Source organism: Pleuronectes platessa, chromosome 1 (assembly GCF_947347685.1).
Source record: "Pleuronectes platessa chromosome 1, fPlePla1.1, whole genome shotgun sequence".
Taxonomy (NCBI): domain Eukaryota; kingdom Metazoa; phylum Chordata; class Actinopteri; order Pleuronectiformes; family Pleuronectidae; genus Pleuronectes; species Pleuronectes platessa.
In genome coordinates, this window is record NC_070626.1 from 25,008,876 (window position 1) to 25,026,705 (window position 17,830).

The 17,830-nt window shown below is 43.1% G+C and overlaps 1 protein-coding gene across 1 annotated transcript; it reads right to left on the reverse strand.

The window, feature by feature from the left end:
• Positions 1-327: 327 nt before the first annotated feature.
• On the reverse strand, positions 328-9,515 carry itgb6 (integrin, beta 6). The gene is made up of 15 exons (XM_053445980.1): positions 9,317-9,515; positions 8,891-8,970; positions 8,581-8,779; positions 8,252-8,498; positions 8,006-8,171; positions 7,740-7,901; positions 7,210-7,305; positions 6,933-7,022; positions 5,466-5,600; positions 4,420-4,837; positions 4,124-4,346; positions 3,586-3,680; positions 2,248-2,364; positions 1,992-2,158; positions 328-1,387 (listed from the first exon to the last, which is right to left on the reverse strand). The coding sequence occupies exons 1-15, from the start codon at positions 9,369-9,371 to the stop codon at positions 1,289-1,291; spliced, it is 2,349 nt and encodes a 782-aa protein (XP_053301955.1). The 5' UTR covers positions 9,372-9,515; the 3' UTR covers positions 328-1,288.
• Positions 9,516-17,830: the final 8,315 nt, after the last annotated feature.

A 17,830-nucleotide genomic window follows, 5' to 3' on the forward strand; every position in this document is an offset into this window, starting at 1 on the left:
TATAACAATACAAAAATAGAAATAAAATCTGTGAGTAAAGTAGATAAAGAGCAAGAGGGAGAGTTGTTTATGCTCTAAACTGTTATTTATGATTAGAGTATGTAAACGTTCGTCTGCATTTGGCGGAAAGTGGCAAATTTAAATGTTGGACCAAAAGTACAAATGTGTAGGATCACTTTTTTGGGAGTCATCCCTTTCTTTTTGCTCAAGCCTCAGTTCTCACTGAGTTCCCCTCGAAACCACTTTAAATTGTGTTCCTCTGAAACCTGATCTAATCGGTGTCATCAATATCTGTCTGGATTTGACAAACACATAATGAAAGAGTCCTTTCACAATAAGTCAGAACTTTGCTTTATTTATGTGCCATGTCACTAAAAAACATTAAAGGCTCAGCCTTTCTTTGAAATAAAACATCAAGCACAATATATAAAATAAAAAAAATCACAATCATCCACCAGTATATTTACAATCATTAAAATTAAGGACATTTTTCAGTAGTAGACCACTCGTAGTGTAGACTCCTCCTTTCAAGCTGCATGTTACAGTGGACAAACATCAGAGTGAGTTTGCAGGATCATGCAACAGGAGGGTGCAGTGTTTAGTACATGGACAGTGCACTTTGACAGCAGCAAGTTCATCATGTAGTGTTCATCCATTCACAGTGTCGTCTACTGTGTTCTGGCATCTCCAAATCAACACAGAGATAGATCCACGCAACAGAGTGTAAACAAAGATGGACGACATGTCTCCACTTCTCTACACTATACAGAAATTAAGCAAAAGCCAGATACGTATGCTGCCATCTTGAGCAGCTGCAGCCAGAGGAAGCGGTGGCGAGGTCCTGCCCAGGCACATTCTCAACCAATGGTGACTCAGTCTCAGCCGTGAATCATGACATTAACCCCGTTTGTATAGCATCTAATGACTAATTAAATCTAAACTTAATTCAAGTGAACACTTGAATAAACATCTGTGTGATTGGAACTACCTAAAATGACAGAAACCATCTTTCAGAAAAACATATTTGATGAATACTGTCAATTTTAGTCCGGCCTATGTACCATCCACTACCATGGAAGAGGCAGAGATTATGACCTAAAAAGCAGGCGGCCACCAGGGGGCAATCAAGACGCTTTGGCTTCACTTTTGGGGAGCAGTGATGTCGTCCATCTTTATATACAGTCTATTATCCACACACTCACACACAAACACAGATACACACAGACACACACACACACACACACTTAAGTGCACTCAGATGTTGGTTTGCATCGTCTCCAGTTTATCATCAGTAGGAATTCATGGTTATAGTCTTTTCTCTCTGCGTGTTCTTGTAAGTTACATTTTTGAAGGTGGACGTCGAGCTTCTGAACAAAGGGTTGGTCCCCTGAGAAGAGCAAAAACACATGAAGATCATTAAAATACGGTCACCAAAATTAAAACGTGGATATTTTTTCACATTTGTTTTAAAAATAACAATCTTAAAGTGACTCATAAATACTCTTATTTTTAGCTTGCACCTCTGAATCAGCTGGACATTCAAATTAGTTTAGCAAACATTCCCGAAAGTAGTTTGTTTGTTTGGAGCTATTTTTAGCTGCAGATTTTCTCGCTCTAGTAAACATGTGCTACAGCAGGACTTCAGCGCTGGTTCATCATAAAGAAGAAGCAAGTGGCTCATTCATATTTTATTGTAACAGTTTGTAACAAAAATTCAATTTGTAGAAAACTTCCTTTTCTTATCCGTTTATAAAGTGGTTACACCGCCTCCGCCAACCAGTTCAGTTTGAGTCTACATACCTTTTTCCCTCACACTCATATGAAGTCACTGTGACCTTTGACCTTTGACAACCTAATTCCAATCAGAGCGATTCAGAAGCTTTGGTTTCCCCTTTGGCTAGCAGCCATTTCAGTCGATCTTCATATACAGTTTATGGTTTGAACAGTGAGAAAAACACACTACCAGCTTTTAAACGACTTCAGGGTCTTACCGACTGCCATTTCGCTTTTGCCTTCTCCGCCTCAAACTTGGCGACCTCTTTACGGTCGTGCACCGACACCAGCACCTTCCACACAGCCAGCAGGATCAGGCCGATACACACGATGGAAAGGGAGACTCCCAGGATGATCATGGGGATGTTCGGGGGCTCCGGGCACCCTGGGACGGGACAGGTGGGGGGGGTGAGACTCGTGCCAGATCTTCCTTTAAATTGAACCTGTTTTCCGTGTTGTTGTTTCATGGCTTACCGTACATCTGGAGGTTGTAGGCAGTGGTACCTGTCTCACTTTCCACCACATCAAAAGAGATCCAGCACTCGTTCTCCGTCATCAGCGTGCATGACAAAGAGGAGGTCTTGTCATAATCTGGGAGGAGATGTGAACATGCATATCCATAAGGACGAGACAAATCCATCCTGTATCCCCTTCCCTTTCGACATTGTTCCGAGAATGTAAAAGGATACACTCCCCTCTGTTGTGATTTCCATATCAAAGACGACAATCTGGTGTGTGCATGTGTGCGTGGACCACCCCATTGTACATCACAGCTGAAGCCTGAAAATCCTCTCTGATAATCAGATATACCTCTCGGCTTGCACGAGTATAGTGGGTTTAATATAATCTCTTCTATAAAAGGAGGACAAGGCTCTTTGGCTATTCACATGCACTACAATAGCTCTGCCTGTACGACAAGGTAAATAATATGTTCCCCATTGTCAAGGGCTGACTGAATGGACATGGATGGTGTTGTGTTAAGAAGAAGGGGATTCGGACTTCAGAGACACACACAAGTCAATGCAGGTCAGCATTCCTCCAGATCTCTGACCCATGGGGAAATTTAGCACGGCCCTGTGTAGATTCCACCATCAAAAACATGACCACAGAGGGGACAGTCTCATTTACAGCGCAGGTTACAAGACTCCTCATGTAATATATCACGGTCAAACCCAATTTATTAATGGTTGATTATGCATGCATATCCATATTCTGATATAAATCTTAATTTTAGGAAATACACATATAAACGATTTGATGTTTCTTACCCAGCCCTGAACTTGATATCAGCAATCAGAAAATATAAAAGCATGAGTGGGCTGATGCATACGCTGCCTCCATGCTGTATATACCTCAATCGGGCAATGCAAGACATGTTTATATGGCAATAATGCAATTTAATTTCATGTATACATAAGATAACAAATGATCGGTTGTTCTAAATGAGCTGTAGATTATGTTTCCAATTTGTGAATGCAAAAGTTAATGCATGCAAGTGTATGCAGAGATTCCTGGAAAAACGTTTTGTTACCAAGTATGACAATGTTTCACTTCATTGTGACTTCCCTTATCATGAGGTTATGACGCGGAATAATAAAAAATATATATTATTATCTCATAAAATGTGTTTTTTGGAGGACATTATCCACGTGACGTTTGTTTTGACTTTGACCTTCGAGCTCCAAAACCATCTGGAGATATACTCCAAAGTAACAAACCCACAAGTTTGGTGAAAATGTATCCATGCAGTGTTAAGTTATGTTTTACGAACTCAACAAAAATGTATCTTTCTTATGTAAAGTGACTTTTTACCTTCTGTTGTGTTGATGGACATTTTAGGAACGCTGCACCTTTGATCACACAGCTCAGCCTCGTCCTTATCTAGGAGGTGACACTCCACACAGCTCCTGGTATTAGAACAATTTGAGAAACAAAACAAAAGCACAGTTTTACCTCAGAGCTTGAGGTTTAATGATCACAGAAGAATCACAGTGTTGGTCACTTATCACCAGTTTTCCCAAGGCTTCATTCAGCCTCTATCACCCGTCTCCTCTACAACAGTGATATCAAATGGCTCTGGGCCTGACAGCTGCTTTGCAAAGGAGAAAGAAAATCTCTTAGTGCTCTGCTGAGGACATTAGTTGTCTTTTGATGTCCCATGGAAGGTGTAGACACATGTGAACAAGGGACGCCAGAATCGGATACGTCTGAACTCCAAAGAACAGACAGATCATGTCGTGCAAGGAGACAACATCTTATATCTTTTCAGGTAAAGAAACAACAATTCAAAACCCTTTACACTGAGCCAGTGTTCACTTTTCAAAAGCCAGGGACCTGAATGGGTTCTCACCTTGCAGAGCTACAGGCGTCTCCGCATGTCAGGCACTTCTCACACTTGTCCCCAGACGCTCCGGGTACAGCGCAGGCACACTGGCCACACTTGCATTTCCCCCTGCCGCTGCAGACAGTGCCATCCTCCGACATGCACGCTTCAGTGCTGGTGCTGCAGTTGCAGTACTCCCCCGTCCATCCACTGTGACAGTGACACTCTCCACAGTCGCACACTCCGTGGCCTTGAAGACACACATGAAATCAAATGAAAGGCTCACCACCAGATCATCATCCCATTCGTGAGAAGTCGCTCACCTCCACAGAGTTCTCCCCGGAAGCGAAGACAGGAGTAGTTGTCACACTCGCAGTAAGGTCCGTAGATGCGGCCGAAGCTGGATGCATGACACACACACTGGCCGCAGTAGCACTGCCCTTGACCGCTGCAGACTGCGGACTCATTGCTGGCGAGGCAGTTGCTCAACAAAATGCTCTCCTCGTTGCACTCGCACTGCGCTCCCAGGAACCCGGGCTGGCACAAGCACACCCCACACTGGAACTCCCCCAGGCCCTCGATACACTGGCTGCTGTTTGCTTCAGGAGCCTGCCGGCAGTCGCACGAGCAAAGAGACTCCAGTTCCACCTCCAGGCTGTCCTGCAGGCCCACCGCTTTGAGGGAGAAGTGCCGGACCCCCAACAGGCATCCCGCGAGCTCCACGGTCACATTGAACACGACCTGAGGAGCGAAGAGGACGTCAGAGTACCACCATGAAACGAGGGCCCATATGCATATGACTACAAATATATACTCTATTAACTGTGTCCATATTCAGGTGCTGCATCTCTCCCACTAAGAAGTTTCCTTTAAATGCAACTGACAAATGCATCCTTATGTCACCGATCTACAAAGTTTGTCTCTTCCCTTCCTGATCCTCCCTTGTCTCTCGAGCACCCCTGCCCTCATGTGTCACAACTTTTTCCCAATTGTCTCCATGTTTATCATTAAATCTCTGAGTTACTCTTTAGTTATCACCAGTTCGTCCTGACACCTTTGAGCTCCAGCATTTTATTGGTAGAGTTCCTACATGTATATCTATCTGCCTCATGTTTTTTGCTTCTAGCCTGAGGGTTTTTGATATAATTTAGATGAAACACACTAAAACATCACAAGGATTATTTTATGTTCAATTTCGGCCAATAGATCCCTTCACCTAAATCTTACACACTGAACTTTTAAGACTTTCTTTAAAAAATATATTTTTAGTCTAATGAATTAGTTTGTTATTGAACCAAATTGCACCAGCTTGCATGAGAGGTGGCAGTCACAAGCAAAGAATGGGACATTTAGAGTATAAGCGACTGACCGTCTCCCCTGGTTTGACGTTGGAGCAGCGTTTTAGGTCAGGCAGGACAGTACCATTGGGGCAGATGGCTGTGAAGGACATCTGCAGCTCCTCTGTGTCTCCGTGGACCTCCAGTTCGATCTCGGAGCGCAGTTCCTGGAAGAGAGTGCATGATAATTGCAGGTCCCTGAATGGAAACGCCAACGTCAGCACAGACAAGACCGGAGCAGAAAGGTTCCCTCTACAACACAGCATAAAAAAAAAAAATCCCCAAAAGCCAACGATCAAAACCAATTCCTGCTTCTGGCTTTTGTTAGCGTGGGGTGTGGTTTCCAGGGCTTTAACTGGGATTATACCTTCACCCTGCGCTGACCTGTGACATGCCAGGGAACGTCTGAACCCACCTATAACTAACTCTCTCCCAGTGAGTCAGCGTGCCAGGTGTGCTGTGCTCGAACGAAACGCCTGAAGAAAAGAGTGAGAGCTCACCTCGGCTCGAGGACATGCTGTGTTAGACTGACTCATGAACTCTCTGACGGACTGTCTGGGTGCTAGCGGAGGGTTAACTGTGGGTTTCCGGCCGTGCCTGTGATTGTACTGTGTCTCCAGCGTTGTTAGGGAGGAGAAAACGGGTGGATGGTCGTGGGTAACACCCAGACTGAAGGTGGATTCAGGTAAAAACAGATTCTAAAGACTTGGACGTGTTTTTCGGTAAATACGCTGAAGGGTAATTGAAGTGGGGCGGCTCAACAATCCATCCACTGAGAAACAAACATTAATCCCCAAACTGCAGGTAAGTGTAAATACTCATCATCTGTCCTCCATCACTATAAATATCTCTTTGTTTTTTATCTACAATCAGTGTGATGACAGGCTCTGCTCTCTTCAGTGTGGTTAACGTGGCAGCGGCCAAAAGTGGCTGTAAGCAAACATGACTGATGAAGTAATTAGAGGACGGCCGACTCGCCACCAGTCAACGCCGCCAGGGGGGGGATTTACAAAAAAACAGGACACAGCGTGAAAGAGGTACTGGGAGAGAGAGAGAGAGCGAGGGAGCGAGTGGGGGAAGAAAAGAGCCAATGAGAGTCAGAGGGACGAGCAGATCAAACGGCTTGGACAAGAAGAGACTCGCTGTGGAACAAGCTGAGGCAAAGCACCGGGTTGGTGAAGGGAAAAAATGTAATAGGAGAAAGAATGAAAAGAGAAAAGCGAGAGAAAGAGAAGGCAGAGATACTGGCACGCCCGCTTTAAATGTACATGTGTGTTTGGATAAAACCTGGCTCAAGCTTCAAATATTAGGTGGGAAATTATGATTGAATTACATTTACAACAGTTATTTCCTCCTTTATTACGGCAGGTGTTATCGGTTTTATCTCACATGACCAGTGCACACACACACACACACAAACACAAACACACACACACACACACACACACACACACACACACACTACCTGCACACCCACATCACCAAGACCCTTTATTTACTTTGTACGCGGTTACAATCAGTTCCAGGATGTTCCTCGAATCACTGGCCACGGCTCCGACTGTGGCGCCAGGTATGAGATCTGCATAGTTCTATGATGGAAATAAACAAAAACAAACACAAAACACAAGAAAAACAGCACCAGCAAAGTTACAAATCTGGGCAGACCTGTCTCGTGGTGCAAAACGGCTTGTGGAGGATAAGAGGGCCAGTTCTAACAGGTTGAATGAGAATGTAGCTTAATGCATGAATATGTTAACCTCATTAAAAAGCTGTTACCTTATAGTTGTGTGTCTGCTCCTTCGTCACAGCAAATATCAGCAGGATGTTGTTCTCCATGACTTTATCAATCAGCTGACCGAGAGTCGGATACTCCTGAAAACCACCAAACATGGTGATATGCAAACAGTGAGGCAGTGGTGATCATCACAGCGGAGCCTATAATGACTCAGGAAGTAAAGTCAGGAAACTGAGGGTTTCAAGGAGACAAATTTAAGAAAAAATACACAACTATTTCTGTTTGATTTGTCTTTCTGAAATGAAAATGAAACAATAGGGACCATTGTGGCATCTATTGCACTTCTGTCCGTCCTGGGAGAGGGATCCTTCACATGTGGCTCTCTCTGAGGTTTCTACATATTTTTACCCTGTTAAAAGGGTTTTTAGTAGTTTTTCCTTACTCTTGCTGAGGGTTAAGAACAGAGGATGTCACACCATGTTAAAGCCCTATGAGATGAATTGTAATTTGTGAATATGGGCTATACAAATAAAATGTGATTGATTGATTGATTGATTGATTGTGGGTTCACCTGCACCGTGGACATGGAGTACTCATTGTTGACATCCAGGTGACACTGGCCGTCGTTAGGAATCACGATGCCGGCCATCTTGCTGTCCATCCCGAAGTGTGAGTCGGCATCACTGACGAACACCAGCAAACGCATGGAGTCATTCCTCCAGCCTATCTTGTCCTATCAGGAGACACATCATCACCAGGGGGGGCCACTCACAGCACAGAATCACAAACTAACCAACGTCTAGGTTCATACATTTAAAAAACGAATCCTCGTCTTACCCCACAAACGGCCACTTGCATGACAGCATCGAAGCCGCACTCCGGCAGGTCGATGTTCGCGGACACACGCTGCTTCGCAATGATCTCGTTGAACTCGTCGGTTCTGCTCGTCAGAGACAGGACGTGTTTATAGCCGAACGCTGGCAGGCAGGTTGAGCGCACGCCACTGGGACACACCGGGACACCAACATTAGATACAAGTAGAATCTCAGGGGTTGAGGACGTTGTTGATGTTTTGTCTTTTACCTGCAGGGGTTGGCCAGCTCCTTCTCTGTGATCCTGATGAAAGGAAGCACAGGTTTCTCCACGAAGGAGCCGAAGCCCATGCGAAATTTGCTGGTGAGGTTGGCCATCTCTTTAGACAGAGAGGAGCCCAAGTCTTTGATCATGTCCAGATCATCGATCATGGACGCTGACAGGTCCATCAGATAGTACACGTCCACGGGATAGTCGTCTGTGTGTTGGATCTTCACCTGGAACGTCACCTGACTGCCTGTGCACAAAAATCACACACCTTCATTTTCGTCTGAATACGAGGACCTGGAGTCAGTTCAAAAACACTTTGTGTTGCATACCAGCTCGCAGCTTGAGGGCCATCTTCTGTGGAGAGATCTGGGTGCTGTTAGCGCTGTCTGTCTTCTTCCCGAGCGGGAGATCAAGGAGGATCTGACCTTCGGAGACGGGGAACTGCAGCTGGCTCCTGGCACATCCCTTTTCCACCAAGATATCCAGTGTGTCACATCTTTCGCTGACTGAGAACCAGTCTGTGAAGTTCTGAGAAATGAAGTTACGGGTAGTAGTGGTTTTATTCAATCCTGCTCATAGCATAACAGTCTGTAATGATCCGAAGGTGCAAGGTGGTGTCATGCCCGCCCGGCTGCTTACCTCCTGTGTGCACCAGGCACAGTGAGGGCTGAGCTGCAGACATTGGTCACAAGTCCCAGCGCTGCCAGTCGAACATGATCCTGCAACACACATGAACACAGTCAGGGTCAAGGAACCACAGGAACCACATGAGTTCCCCAAGCGTGTGAAGTTTTAGGACATGATAAAATGTCAAAGGGAAGTTTAACGTAGAGTTCAATCATGTATTCATAAGTGACCTATAACTACTTTATAGAATACTACCAAGTGCAGTAAAAAGTAATAAAACCCCTGACCGTTGAAATATGTCTTTCACAATATCCTCGCAGGTTAACCAGTCACAAATACCAAAACAGGATTTATGTAATATTGTTAAGAAGCCGTGATTCTGTATTGTCTCATTATAAACGTGTTGCCCTTGTTTGTTTGTTTGTTTGTTGTTCTTACCTTCCACGCTGCTGATCCAGTAGCGGAGAATCAGGCTCAGCAGAATAAGCCCCATTAGTCCGTGAGGTTACTGGTTGGACAAGGTAAGAAAAGAAGAGTTGTGTCAAGTTGTCTCATATTTAGCGGATTGACACGGACCCGCTGCTCCGAACCGAGTGCACCGCGGGCTGGGGAGGAGCGCGCTGCCGCCCCGCGATACCTGCTCACTGGGCGAGGAGCTGGGGGGGCGCGCTCACCTGCGCTGCCTTTATATGTCCACTTCCGCTCAGGTGAGCGAGCGAGGCGCGCGACTTCAGAGCTCTGTGTGTGTGTGTGAGTGTCTGCCGTTGGTGCTCGAGAGGGAACGAGCACGATTTATTTATTTAAAAAAAAAAAAATTAATATAGCCACCTAAGATTTATGCGCAGTATACAATTTGTTTTGTGGAAAGCTGTGTGTAAATTATGAAACATTAGAGCCTCTGTTACATGGCCTATGAATTTTAATGCTGTACTTTAGAGGTAAAGGTCACAGGCTTAGATAACGGTCCTATTGGGTTCTACTCTGTGTGTGTGTGTGTGTGTGTGTGTGTGTGTGTGTGTGTGTGTGTGTGTGTGTGTGTGTGTGTGTGTCTGGGGGTGTGGGGGTGTGCTGACTAAGGCAAAAACAATTATATCAAGAAAAAAATCTCACATCAGCCGATATCGTTAATTAAGATTTAAAGAAGTATTGAAATCACAGTATTGTTGCTTTGAAGTTCAAAGACTGAGTTTTGCTCCTGAGATAAGGCTGTGTGGATTTAAACTCTTCTTTCAGCAGAGAGGGACAAAGACCTGATGAACACTTGATTTAGTTTCTGAGAATTTATTTATTTATTATTTGATGTAGTATTTACTTGACTTGTTATCTCATAATTTGAGTCTTAAACTTGAGTTTACAGACTATATCTCCCTTTTTTCCATTTATATTTTTTGACTCCATCCGTCATCGTTTGATTGATTTAGTTTTTTACTTTGAAATTTAAATTTTTGATCTTTGATTTATTTTGAAGAATAAGTTATTGTATAGTATTTACATTTTTGTCTCTAAGTTATAATCGTGACTAACACTTCCATAATGTTTTGACTCTGTGTGCCTTGTTCTAAAAGCTGAGATGTAAATGTTTGTCAGACCATCTTTAGATCCAGCTACAGTTATGATTTAGCATAATATTATCTCAAAACACGGAACTAATTGAATAATTTTTTAGGTCAAGCACTGGCATTTTTTAATTAACATTCTAATCCTGTGCTCAGGCTACAGCGATGCACCAGTTCAATACAATACAAAGCTGTAGAGGCCTCAATAAACACACATATCCTGGCATGTGCTGATTCAGCGATTCACTTTTCTTCTTCTCAGTTTCTACTTTTTTTTAAATCCTCTTACGACCCCTCAGTTTTCTCCAGTGACATTTTGGGGTCAACCCCTTGGTTTTAAACCAATGGAAAAAAAACACCTGACTGTTAAAGTTACTGGTTAAAACTACCTCCACAAAAAACCAGCAGTAAAACGTTGATTACACATTGATGCATCACTATTAACATTCCTATGATGAAGCAATATACCTTCATGCAGAACAAGTACTTCTGTTGATACTGTGAGAACTTGTTTCTGGTGGAAATTTGAACACTCCTGTAATGGGATATATTTTTTGTTACTTTTACCTCGAGAGTATCTGATTATTTCCTCCACAGTGTAAGTTGTCCGACTGAACTTTGGCCAAACAAGAGTAATAGAATTCAGACAGGCCACGCCGTGAGCAAATAAAACCTGTAGAGTCCCGGTGCCCAGACGCTGTAGTAGAAGATATGTTAATCTTTAACAACACAAGAACCTGAATCGTTGTCACTGTTGGCTAGACAAAAACAATCATGCAGGCCTTTCACCAGATATGAAATGTGTGACTGTGTGACTGTGTGACTGTGTGACTGTGTAACTGTGTGACTGTGTTACTGTGTGTGTACAATCTGAGGGCGAGGAGGGTGCAGTTGCGTAGGTGTTGGACCGTTGACAGCTGCGGCCCGAATATCTCGTAGCTTGTCCCAACTCAGAGGAATCTCACAATTCAGCACCACACCCCTCTGGATCAGGGTGAGTCCCCATCTGTTACCCCAAACCCCCTCTCGCCCCTCTCCTCTTCTTTCAGTGAGACCTCCCCCCCTCTCCCCCCTCTCTCCCCTCAGCTCTCTGTAGTTTGATGCACCTTACCCAGTATCCTTCTGGGAAGTGTCCATCTGTGAAACTGTGATATATCATCCATACTTCCCTCTGCTTGGATCATTTGCTTGTTTACCTCTGGTTTCCGCTGCTCTCTCCTCTCTAGTCTGAATTTCTCATCACTTGTTTTTTTTATTTTCTAAATTTACCAAGAAACATCTCAACAAAATGACAACAAACTCCTGTGACTCTTCTTTTAACTTCTCATTTTACAGTTATTTCACATCCTGGATGAGATCAAGTGGGTTGGATGCTCAGGATGTCAGAGAAAAATGAACCATGGTTGTGACAGAAGTGTTTTAAGCATGAGCCTCATCAAAATTCCACCATCAATAAATGATTCCCCCTCTCTGTCTCTGTCTCAGCACTACACTCTTACTATGCATGGAAATGGAGGTGTAATCCGTCAGTGAATCAGCTCACCTTCAGGGGCGTCCTCTGATACCATGCTGTCCCGTCTCAGTCTGTCTTCCTTGTCATCAAGTGAAAAATGGAGAGAAACAGAGAAGCATCAGGCCGATACATTCAGTCCCATTGTATCCCGAGCAGTCCTCAGAGTAACAGTAAACCTATTGTAACGGCGCCCTTTATGAAGCATGGCGCTAGGGTGACCCTGCTGCCCATGCTCCTTGGCTCATGTGTGCTTGTGTGAGTGTTAGTGTGAGTGTGTCGGAAAGTGGGTGAGTGTGTGTGCGTGCACGCTGGGGTCATGTGTGGGTGTTTGTACAGGCTCCAACTTGCCCGTTTGCGTGTGTGTGTGTGTGTGTGTGTGAGAGTGTATGTGCATATGTGTGTGTGTGTGTGCACGTGTGTGTGTGCAGGGGGAGGCTGTGATGATAATGAGTGACAGTAACAACTGCCCGGCTATGCGACCTCCACAGGAGTGAACTTCTTTATTAAGAGATGATCTAACTGATGTGCTCGTGTTGAGCTGTGGAGGCTAGAGCTGCAACAAAACAACCTTTGAATCAAAGTAATGGACATTTTCTGTAAGTTTGAATTGTGTGTGTGTGTGTGTGTGTGTGTGTGTGTGTGTGTGTGTGTGTGCGTGTAGATATCTTTGTGAGCCTAGAGCCTACGAAGTGAGGACATTTTGGCCGGTCCTCGCATTCTGACCCACTTTCAATGGGCTGTTTGAGGGTTAAGACTTGGTTTAAGGGTTAGGGATGGAATTAGGTTTATGTTAAGGTTAGGGTGCGGGGCTTGGGAATGAATTATGCCAATGAGTGTCCTCACTAAGATAGAAGTACACAGTGTAGGTGTGTGTGTGTGTGTGTGTGTGTGTGCTGAGCTTGTATTACTTCCTGCAGTGAGGAGGAGGAGGAGGAGGAGGAGGAGGAGGACGAGGAGGAAGCCAGTGCTGTAATACAGCCTCCTTCTTACAGTGGAATGGCTGGAATGCAGGTGTACACACACATGCATATGCTAGTGGGGCAAGATAAACGTACATAGGCCCTACCCTGTAAAATGATTTAAACTACAAACCCCCCAAAATACCACTGTTTGTCTCCGAGGCTTTTACAATCACTATCCTCAGGCTCAGCCCCTCTGTTCAGATAAGAGACGAGACTGTGTGTCTGTAGCCGACCCAGAAACACTGAGGCTGCACTTCAGCTCCCTGCTAACATCAGCAAGCTAACGTGATAGCACATTGATCTCTAGCAGCTGTCGTGTTTTACACGTTGGACAAGTGGTAGCATGCAAATGTTTGCTCATTAGCACCAAACACAGAGGGCAGGTGCTGCTGATAAGATTAGTGGGTATTTTGTTATGAAGAATTTAAGGACAAATAATTATGAGCAGTTATTTTCACTAAAAGCTTAAGACAAAAACCTCTTGGTGGTGCTAGAGGATATGTATTGTGCTGTGTGCAAAGATAAACGTGGTTTTAGATTGTTGTAAAACCACCTTTTAACGCAGATTTCCCCTTTGCAAAATTGGTTGTACATATAAGATATTTATGTATGTATTTATATATATATACTGTGTATGTAATAGTAGAATATGAAATGTGGCATTTTATTTTTGAAGGACTTGTGTTTACTTTCAGGTCAGCATGTGTGTTTGCAGCAGATCCTGTTTGTAAGTGTTGATACTATCTTGTAAAAATCTTCTATTACAGGTAAAAGTCTCTGTTTTAATCTACTTATATATTGGTTTGTTAACGTCCATATAAACGAGAGAATACCTGTTATAATTACTCAGCAGGTAAGTGCAGTATACTATCTATATATTTTTTAACTTTTAATAGACTGAACAATCTACTGATCTACAGACTAATCGTAGTCAATGAGGAAAAATGAGGAAATAATCATCAGTTTCATCCCCATACTGTCAATCACAATGCAGTGTCAAAGATTGACATGGTTTGTTATCTTGGCAAACTTTTATTTCACTTGTTAACGGGTACCTGGTTAAAATGTTGCTGATAGCTAGTGAGACAGCAATCACCAGAAGATGAGATAAGGGGGATCGTCTCAGCCCAAGAAAAGTGGATTGAGATTATAGATTGTAAATTTGCCCCAACGAGATAATACCTATGGAGAAGATTAAACAAACCAGTTGATGAAAACTGAGAGAAGGAAAAGTGTTACACCCAATACAGTTATCCTGTTTGTTTGTCCGTAGATGTCTGTATTACTATATAAAGTTTAAAATACCTATAAAAAAAGGCTTGTATTTATTAGAATATAGGACTAGACGGTGAATATTGTATTGTACGTTTGAAGGTCCTCTAAACAATTTAAGTCACCAACTAACATGTAGCTGGTATTAGCGGCCACCAGTGGACATAACCTTAGCGTCATAAAGTGTTTGGGCTGTGATCAATGATACAGATCATGAATCATTACCTCTCTTCCTTTTTAAACTAAACACTGTCCCATTTTAGAACATAGAACAAGATGAAGAATATCCCTTGTATGTTCTACCGCTCTAATTTATGACTTACATCAGTTGATGTAATCAGATAAGTGACCAATAGCGGATGTAATGGACACATAAAAAGAAAATGTCAGTGTCTCATCTCTTTGTCATTTTGGTCTTGTCCGAGACACTTTTGGACAAATTTGGAAATTATGGAGGAAGAAGCAGCGACGGTAACAGTGTTATATTCTGAGGAAGCATCCCATGTGTTGAATCACTGATGTGTATCACACTGAATGAATGATATCGGATACTGTGGCAGGCCTCCCGTCTTTAACGTCTCTGCCCGAAGTCTGACCTTGGGCTTTCTCGAGGGATCAATGCCATGTGTCCCCTCAGCTGTGGAGAATTAAGAGACAGACAGAGAGCGGAGGACAGGAAGGAGAGAGAGAGAGAGACTCTACTTTGGCATGTATATAATATCTTGTGTTCAAAGGGCTTGATGTCCTTACAATAGCCACTTGACTGACAAGTGTGTGTGTCTGTGTGTGCTTGGGCTGCATGCGACATATATTCCTGGAGTCGGGGTTAGAAGGGGTGGCAGTGGGTGTGATGTCTAATCTTGCATCCCCGGTGGGTTTGATCCTCTTGACTGGTAAGAGATGGGGGCATGGTGCCTCCATGTCTCCGGGATCAGCTGCACTAAGTCTGAGCTTAAGGAGGCAGATCCGGTGGAAGAGTGAAACTACAAAGGCCGAGTTCCTGAAATAGCGCAGGAGAGAATCATGAGCACACACATGTAGCCCTCACTCATCATCCGATCCATCAGAGCTTATCTACATGAGATCAGAGGAAACGATCTGAGATTGAAAAGTAGCTCTGTCTGCAGGAGGTGTTGGAGAGATCTGTCTTACAGCGCCCCCTGCTGCCATACACCAGTAAAGACCCATAGTTTGATCAATGAAGTGGACAGTGGATTATTGTGAGGATTATTTAATAAAAAATAAAAATAAAAGATTTAATCATAAAGGGTTTTAAGCTGAGATTTCCAGAAATCTCAGTTTGCTATTTCATTGTCATATGAGAGTTAATCAGTTAGATTTGGGATTAAGAGGTCAAAGGTCATTTTTAGAACTAAAGATGAATTTATCCATAAGGCAGAATATGGCTCAGCGTGTAAGAGCAGATTCAACATGTCTCCTTTAACTCTAATTATCTGAGCTTTCAATACAAACTTTATATTAGATTGTTAAAAATCACATCTGCGGCTTTGTATTATATCTGAGTGTTCCATCGTATTGATTCATTTCAATCATGTATTTTAATCATTGGCTCTTCCTTGATCCTAAAGCTGCCCCCCCTGCTCCGGATCCATACCAACATTTTATGGGTTCTTCCTCAGCCCATGTCCCATCCGTCCACGAAACACATCCACTTGTTTTTTCTTAATTTGCTTACAAACAAACAAACAAACATAACCTACTTCATGGAGGGAAAAAAACAAACAACCACCAATAACTTCATCCGACTAACAAGTATTTCCTCTGCATCTGAAGCCTGGCGCCAAAGAGCCAAACACATATCAAATGTGTGTGTGTCATTAATCCACAGCTGCAAATGTTAATGAGATTAACGTGCACGATGGGAATGAATGGGCCACAGATGGGCTGCATGGGAAGATGGAAAGTTTTGAGCAATGAGCTAAAGCATGACTGGAATTTTCATGGGACAATGTGTGTGAAACAGACCAGCAGCAGATCCATCCATTGGCTGTACTGGCTCTTCCCTTTATGCTCTGCAGCCAATCCCAGCTGACCCTATATCCCATTTATCTATTTATTCATCTATGATTGTCTATATCATTTTAATCCTCAGGACGAATGTGCAATAGCAAGAAAACACACACACAAAAAGACCAGTCAGGAGTCGGGTGTGAGAAAGAGAAGAGCCTTTTATTAAGCACTGATTTTATTCCAGTCTTTTCAAAAGGAGAGCGAGGAGAAGATTGTTTAAGAATCAGCTGAAGGTGACCGGGGAAGCAATGAGGATAACATGAACATTTTTTTTTAGATCTATATTTTTCCTTTTTTTGTTTTTTTTTTGTTCCAGCAACAAGTGTTCAGAATAAGAAAGTACACTCAGTAAAATAAAAAGAGCTTGTTACTGCTTGTATTTTCCTACTGTGAGCATTTACAGCTACAGTACAACCGATTGAGGAGAAGCACCGTGACCATACAGCTGTGACCATACATCTTGTTCCTCAGTCAGTTTCTTACATCGGAAATCATAAATTTCAAGAAAATAAAAAAAGCAAGGAAAAAAAAAACTATTTTTTTCCCACTCTTGGCCCTTAACGTAAATAATTTATTCAACCTTTCAAACACATGTCGTCAGCCATGTGATTTTCAACTTCCATCAAATTAAAACGAAGAACTGCTGATTTTCATGCGTGATTGTTGCACTTTATTTTGCAGCAGGCAAGATTCAAGTTACTTTTTTTGAATTCTTCCAGATTATTTGGCATATTATTACCAATTCACCAAGATGTGGTTAATCTGGAGAGATTTACAGTCGTAACCCAGGATTAGTGATTTGTTTTTTAAAGGGCAAACACAAAAGGTGATGGGAAAGTGATGAGTCGTCTAAGATCTCTCTAAAATGGCAAAGGCAAGAAGAAATGCAGCAAATGAATGCATGGAGCCTGCATTCATTTGTTTCAAACACACAGTAAACCAACTACTGTTGGGGAGAAGCAGGTAGTTGTCTTACTTCTGAATCTCTAAAATGGAGCATCACAACCGAACAACACTCATCACGTCGTGCAAAAACAAGAAACAACCGGGACAGATGTGGTGACGAACACAGACGAGGCGAAGCACAAAGTTTCTGAGAGAAATGCTGCGCGTGGGAGACAAAAAAACACGGTACAAGTCCGATTCAGCCAGCTCCTGAGCGTGGCTTTTTGTTCTGCTTCGTCCACGCTGATGAAAAAGGGGCTTTACCTGCAAACCCCACAACACCAGCCGGCTCTGGCAGAACCATGAGGTAGATCACTTGGTCAAGCTGACCACAAGAGAAAAAACAAAACTCCTAAAAGATGCCCATTGGGTGTAAAACTCGTAATTTCATAAAAGTACGGCTCCTGTTTCATGTCATCCTAAAGTTTGAAATAAAAACAAAAAAAGGAAGGAAAAGTGAGAATAAGGGATAACCTTGCTCTGAGTTTACCACCGTGCTGTTTTCTTAGTATTGCCTTGGGGTTCTCATTGTCTTTATTGCTACCACATAACTCGATAGCGAAACACTCGAACAATAGAAATCTCTGTGATTTCACACACACATTTAATCAATCAGATAGAAATACTAGAAATATGACACCTGATCAAGTTTGATGGAAACGAAAAACGTTGG